This window comes from Trachymyrmex septentrionalis, unplaced genomic scaffold, assembly GCF_001594115.1.
Source record: "Trachymyrmex septentrionalis isolate Tsep2-gDNA-1 unplaced genomic scaffold, Tsep1.0 scaffold31, whole genome shotgun sequence".
Lineage (NCBI taxonomy): Eukaryota > Metazoa > Arthropoda > Insecta > Hymenoptera > Formicidae > Trachymyrmex > Trachymyrmex septentrionalis.
In genome coordinates, this window is record NW_017305474.1 from 967,862 (window position 1) to 974,451 (window position 6,590).

Genomic DNA, 6,590 nt, shown 5'->3' on the forward strand with positions numbered 1-6,590 from the left:
TAATTTTTTTATAAAAGTATTTTTTAGGAAGTAAATCTATATACATAATAATCTCAAATACTAATACAATAAATTGTAGAACAATCAATAATATACAATAAGTAATTAATATTAATATAATAATAGAATGACTTTTAATTGGGGTGTAAAAAACACCTTCAGATAATTGTTTAAAATCGTAAAGAAATGAGGTGACTATTTCTTGGTTAAAAAATCTTATAAAAAAGTTTATTTTTACTGAAATAATTTTAGGAATAATTCGTAAAAAAGAGATTTTAATCAAAGCAAGTTAATCTTCGCGAAACCGAGAGAAAAATCTCACGAATGTCAGATGTTTCATATAATATGACATGACTACGTCCAATTAGAATGCTATTAACCTGAACAGTGAGACCAGGTACGATGCCTCTGCAAACGCCGCAGCCCAGACGGCCTTTCTCGCCAACGAGAATCCGAATTCTGACTTCTGCGCTTGGTACACCGCCTAAACCAGTTTCGTTGTATTGCAGCTGCTGTTGCTGTTGCTGCACCATGTGCCAGGTAACCGGATCGTTTGGATTGCTTTACAAGAATCGTAAGAGATTTTTATAACGAGAGGATATCGATCGTGGAAAGAAGGGGAAACGCACGTACGCATGGTGCGCGCAAGGTTTTAATTAAGTTTCGATACTTACTCTTTTACAGGTATCATCCCAACGCCTGCAATACAAATCGAAAGCCATAAATTACCGCTATCAGCAACGAGATAGAGATTATTGCAACGCGCCGCGAGTATTACTGTTATTAATTATTTTTCCATCCGATCGCTATCTCTACGCGGCACGTGGAATAAAAGTTACATCCGAAAGACGTAACTTATACTTTGCAACAAAGATAATTAAGATAAAGATAGTTACTTCGAATTTTGAGCACCAGGACTTGCTGATTCTTTGCCAGGAGTGCGACCTCCTGGTGGACGGCGTCCTCTACCGGGTAACCGTTCACCCTCAGGATTTGATCGCCTACCTGAAAGCGGCATGCCGAAAGCGAAATGATTAAGCACGACATTGGTTAAAAAATTTGTATTAAATTTGACACTTCAACTTGTTCTAAACGGTCCATTAAAATTTTTGTGTGTCAATTTAATACAAGATGAATATGTTAGAAAGTAACTCTAAACTGGCTCAATTTTCAACTTTTAAAAGATTTCATTCTGTAGAATAAAAAATTCATTTTAAAAGTTTTAGAAAATAAATATTATGTGCAGATTGGTGCAACGAAAGAAGGCAGTGATTAGAAATAAATACCCTCAATCCATTTCTATGAGCCTCGCCACCCGGTTGAACGTCACTGACGTAAAATCCGGCGGCGTATTCGCGTCCACCTCGTAATGAGAAACCAAAGCCGGCATTACCGCGACGCCTCAGTCGTACATTTCTGGTCACGCCGATGACGGCCATCCTGCCGCCTCCTGCCGGGTTCCCAGGACCTCCACCGGTCGACGATCCCGTACCAGCGCTTGACGCGCTGGAGGAGCCACCCGACCTGTCGTAAAAAAGACACATAAATAATATCGTTTTCTGGTACTCTGCTAGCTGAGCATAAAAAAGCTGATGAAAATTGATTTTTTAAGAGCTTTCAACAATTTAAAAGAAATTTCAAGGCTGCGTTATTCTAATTACATGAGTTTCGAAATTAATCTTTTTATAAATTTGAGAATTGAACCGAATGGATTTTATTGTCTTTTTTATAATATTATATTCTCTATATATTATATATTCACTAATTAAATTAATTCATCTATGCTATAATTAAAATAAAAATTTTACTTTTTATATTGTAGTAAAAAATTTAATTAATTTTGCAAAATAAATTTTATTCGTGTAATATCTTTTTTTATTTCGCATATTTTTTATATGTTCAGAAATATCTATGTATAGTTTTGGAATATATTTCTGAAATATTTTCCCTTTTTATTGCATAAGTTGATAAATATTTTCTCGGTTCCGCAGCTACATCCGTCGCTGCAGTACCATCGCGGTTTTATTTGACCTTCGCGAACAATTGTTCTTCTTGCGAAGATCCTCATTTTCTTCCCTCGCTTCGATGAACGAATGAGCGAGCGGATGAATTCCGTATCTTTGTTCGTCCCCCGCCGTTCTTTTTCCATCGCGCTGTGAAATTAATGACCACACCTGGCGCGAGGAAGGAAGGCGAGCTGAGGAAGCGAACGTGGTGGCAAGGTGGAGCCGGTAGGAGTCGCGAAGAATTCCACGCTCGAAGAAGAAAGAGGAAGACGGACGAAGAATGACTTGGACCGAGGCCAAATAGAGACACTCTGCTAATGACGCTGAGAATCCATCTTCGAGGGACATTCAAAAGATTGTACGCGACATGAAGCGGCAACACGGATGCTGTAGGGCACCAGGGGTGACACCGGGTAAATGACAGTCATTAATGGAAAAGGGAGGTTGCTCCAGATTGACTTGAAGGAAGCTGCTCCAGAAAATCTAGTAAGAAGGGTTCTCCTTCTTGTCATTCTAGCCTCATCTACCGTACTCTCTTCGTAAAACAATGGCCGTGAACAATGGTATTCTGATATACATTACCAGTACTGAAAATTTACCCAAGTAGAACGTAAAGCATGGTGTCTGGCTAGTCAAGGATAATTCCAGAACATCCCAGAAAAAATCCTGGTATTTCCAGGATTTATTCATCGATTAATTTTCATTATTTAATTAAATTTTATCGATCCGTGCAATATTATATGTTTTGTACTCAATTCAATGTTAGGATTCTACATGAATGAATTGAAACGCTAACAAATTGGGAACAATATTATTTATTACTTTATAAACAAACATTTCCATTAACACAAACGATTTTTCTATTCTCCTATTTTAGACATTAAATTCAAGTTTCCTATTGATAACTTATTACATCCTTAAGGAAGGATTTGTGCGCAAACACAACTTATCTTTCTATTATTTCTTTTTTTCATGTTCTAACACTTTTCGAATGAGAGAATGATAAATTTCAGACCAGTCCTGAAATTTTAGGGATTTTTCAGAATATACAAAATTCCAGTATAATTCTAGTATAATTCCAGGATTCAAGGATATTCAAAGACCGCTGAATACTACGATAAAGTCATCATAATATCAAAATAATTCAAGTTTTGAAAGAAAAATTATTTAAAAGACAAATATGATCAGATATGAAATCTTACATGATGCTATGTAAAAGTACAAAAATTACAGTTTTACAATTATAATATGACTATATAATATTATAATTAATGTTTTATCAATAAAAATTGAGTGTATTCATTGGTAATAAAACATATGTATAAAAGTTATATAGAAAGATTCAAAAATTTTTCTGGCATCTATAAGTATCATCGATAGTATTTCTTCATCAATAATTATAATTATTTCTTATCATTGAAAGGTATGAAAATTATATTCATTTATACATTAATTAATGTATAATAAACAATTTTCTTTAAAACAAGTCCTGAATAGTTTGAATAACTTAATATTTATCAAAAATATAATTTTTTTTTAAATATTGATATACACACACACACACACACACACACACTTATATATATATGTACTTTGGATCTTAATGTTCAAATGACGTTATCGTAGCCTGTTGCGCTACGTAAGTATAATTTAAGTACTCTCTAACTTCTATGGAGTGGAGTCTCGTTAAAGAGTGAAAATTGAACCAGTCTTGATAAAAAGTGGCTCAATTTTCAAACTTCAAGAGTGAAATTTCACTCTTCAGAGTAAGATTTAGGTACGCTAAAAGTTTTAGAGACTAACTAAGTAACTTGAACTATAGATTTAATCAATACTGGCAATATATATCAAAACACGGCCAATGTCTGGAAAGAACTGGAGCTCCACGTGCTATAATGGCGAGTCTTCAGGTGTTCGTAATGTGAATTTTTGGGGCAAACATAGCCAGGCGTGAGAACCCACATGGAAATCGGAGAGTCGCAGATTGCGCTCGGTCGTGGGATAATAACTATTTTATTTCGCGACATCAGCATCCTCGGAATCTCGCGTTACGTAATAACGGCGTGGGATAACGCAATTTTATTTTAGTGCATTTAATCGTGCTCCTTTTTTTATGTAATGGGATCCCGGGAGGCGTTCGAGCGCACCGCGACGATGGAAACAACTGCGTGTAAAAGTCAAATTGCTACCTCATGCCGGAAGATCTATTATGCAATCGCGACGGGCGAGAGAGGACAATAGATGCACGTGGCGGTGTTCCTCGCGCGTGGGGATTCCGCGACAACGCGCGCGTCCATACGGAAAGACGTATACCGTTACGATCGTCGATATCACCGTTTGACGATCACGCCCTGAAAGTGTTACAGCTAACGCAAACGTCGCGCGTACACACATACACAACTTCCCGATCGTATCCGTCTGCGCTGGCTGACCCGCCCGTGTCACGATCGCGATCGTCGTGATACTCATATGCACGTATTAATCCGGGATTCAATATTCCGCTCACGAACTATGCTAATTCCCGCCTCCTGAGGGTAAAACGTGTCGAAAGAACTAACGGAGGAAATTTCAACGAGGAAGAGAGCGAAATGAAAAATAGGAAAATCGAGAAGACGATCTTTAAACAAAACCATATAGAAGCACAGAAAGAATAGTCCTTTTGCTGAAGGATCTAAAAATTGAGCTAGATATAGATCTGAAAAATATTATGTTGAATCGATCAAATAACTATGGACACTCAAAATGGTTGCTAGAATGTACAAATTTGTTGCAACATTGCTCATCATGATAACGCTTTTTTTTTGCAACATTCATCACGTCATGAGACTGTGGTACTTGAGAACATGTACCTTGGGACACAATTATTTTTTTAATAATAATGAGATTTTTAACTCTCCGCCGGCAACATATAATGATAAAAACTTGGTGTTAAAGCTTTGACAAGTATATCAGAATCATCTTTTCAGATTTTTATATAATTCGGAACAATTAAAAACAATTTTCTGTGTTTCTCGAAAACCCTTATTGTTAATGGAAGAGTTAAAATTCTATGTTACGGAGAATTAATGTTAGCTCACACAAGTTATATTATTTCAGTTGAAAAATATAACTGAAGAGCCAATATTAAAAATCTCATTATTGTTGAAAAAATAATTAGTGTGCCTCAAGGTGCAACATATCCCTGGATAGAGAAGACTACAGTCCTCTCTAGTCACTTATGAAATATTAACCAAGAGATCTCGTTCGAAATGAAGAACTCATTGAATAGCGTTACATTTCTCTCACACCATTATTCTGAGTGTCAGTTACGATACTCTTGGATTCGTCATGTCTGAATTCTGACACGTGTAAAATATAACAGGACACTTGTGAATCACTGATTACGAATTCTGTTTACGTTTTATGTTAATCGGTGTCGAAGGGACGAGCTTGAGTCAAGTCAGAGGTTTGGAGAGCCAGGGCATTCACGTACGAGAAATGCGTTTCGTTTACTTATTATTAAGCTTTGCCTCTCACTGTTTATCACAGTCAATTTTTCTTATTTCCCAAAGTTCGCGCGCCGCGATATTTATTATTGCTATTAAATTTCTGCTCGTGTATCATGATAATAGCATGGTAATAGTGAGACATGAAGGATGCGAGGAACGTCCAGCTCGCCGACAATGCGGAGAAAGTTGATGCAAGGCTGCAAAGAACACGGAAAGGCACGCCCTGACGAGTGTTCTCGTCCTTTCGACTCTCATGACCGTAAGTCTGACTCGTTTCTCGTTGCTCACATATTGTACAAATGGGAAGTAAAAACTAAAGAATCTTTTTAAGATCCAATGAGTATAGTTTCTTTAAAAATGATTATTTAAGAAACAAGAGGTTATTTAACTTTAACTCCCTGAGGTATTCCTGGTTGCGTTTAGAAAATTTAAGTTCAAAGATTAGAAATTTTTATATATTTTACTATAATATATCGTTAATTTAAATATCGTATATTTGGAAATGGCAGAAACGGATATAAAATTACAAAAAGTAAGAGAGAATCTTATTTAAAACATTTTAAAGATTATTATGGCTTTTGAAATTGAAGAAGTTACAGAAATATTTCATTGTCTTTCTATAATGACGCTTTACTTCGGGAATACTCGAGCGAGATATACGTATTGCTATGAGTGTCTTGGTATGCTCGGTATCTAACTTTAGAACTGGTAGCAAGCAGTCGAACCAGAAGTTGACAAATTGTTACCAGACGTGTTTAAAGTACCGCCGGCGATTCGCCTCACGGTCTCTACAACACGGTCTCGTGTATCAGCTTATACGGCTAATCTCTTCAAACGGATTATTGCTGTATGTATAACATGCCGCACGGTAAGACGTATTGATTTTTACGTCATGAAATTGGTAAGCCGTTCACGGTTTCAAACTCGTTCTTCTCAAAAGCATACATTTCAAACAAGTTTTGTAAATAAAAGGTTCGGTAATAGGGGCATTATTATAAATTTGCATTGTCTAAAAAGTGCAATAAAAGAACATTTGATGTTGCTATAAAGGTAAAAATATGTTTAAAAATATAAACACCTGTATGTATACATATAT

The 6,590-nt window shown here is 36.1% G+C and overlaps 1 protein-coding gene and 1 long non-coding RNA gene across 3 annotated transcripts in view; one reads left to right on the forward strand and one right to left on the reverse strand.

Annotated features, from left to right (window-relative positions):
- The window catches only part of LOC108749659, a 48,731-nt gene that overhangs the window by 10,183 nt on the left and 31,958 nt on the right, over window positions 1-6,590 (reverse strand). For both annotated transcript variants that reach the window (XM_018488485.1, XM_018488484.1), the window contains exons 2-5: window positions 1,287-1,524; window positions 897-1,005; window positions 675-699; window positions 381-561 (exon numbers count right to left, since the gene is read on the reverse strand). In XM_018488485.1, the coding sequence (XP_018343987.1) occupies window positions 381-561; window positions 675-699; window positions 897-1,005; window positions 1,287-1,524 (553 nt within the window). The remainder of the gene's footprint in view (window positions 1-380; window positions 562-674; window positions 700-896; window positions 1,006-1,286; window positions 1,525-6,590) is intronic.
- On the forward strand, window positions 331-1,369 carry LOC108749667. The gene is made up of 3 exons (XR_001939384.1): window positions 331-397; window positions 510-638; window positions 1,247-1,369. It is a non-coding gene; the product is annotated as an uncharacterized LOC108749667 (long non-coding RNA).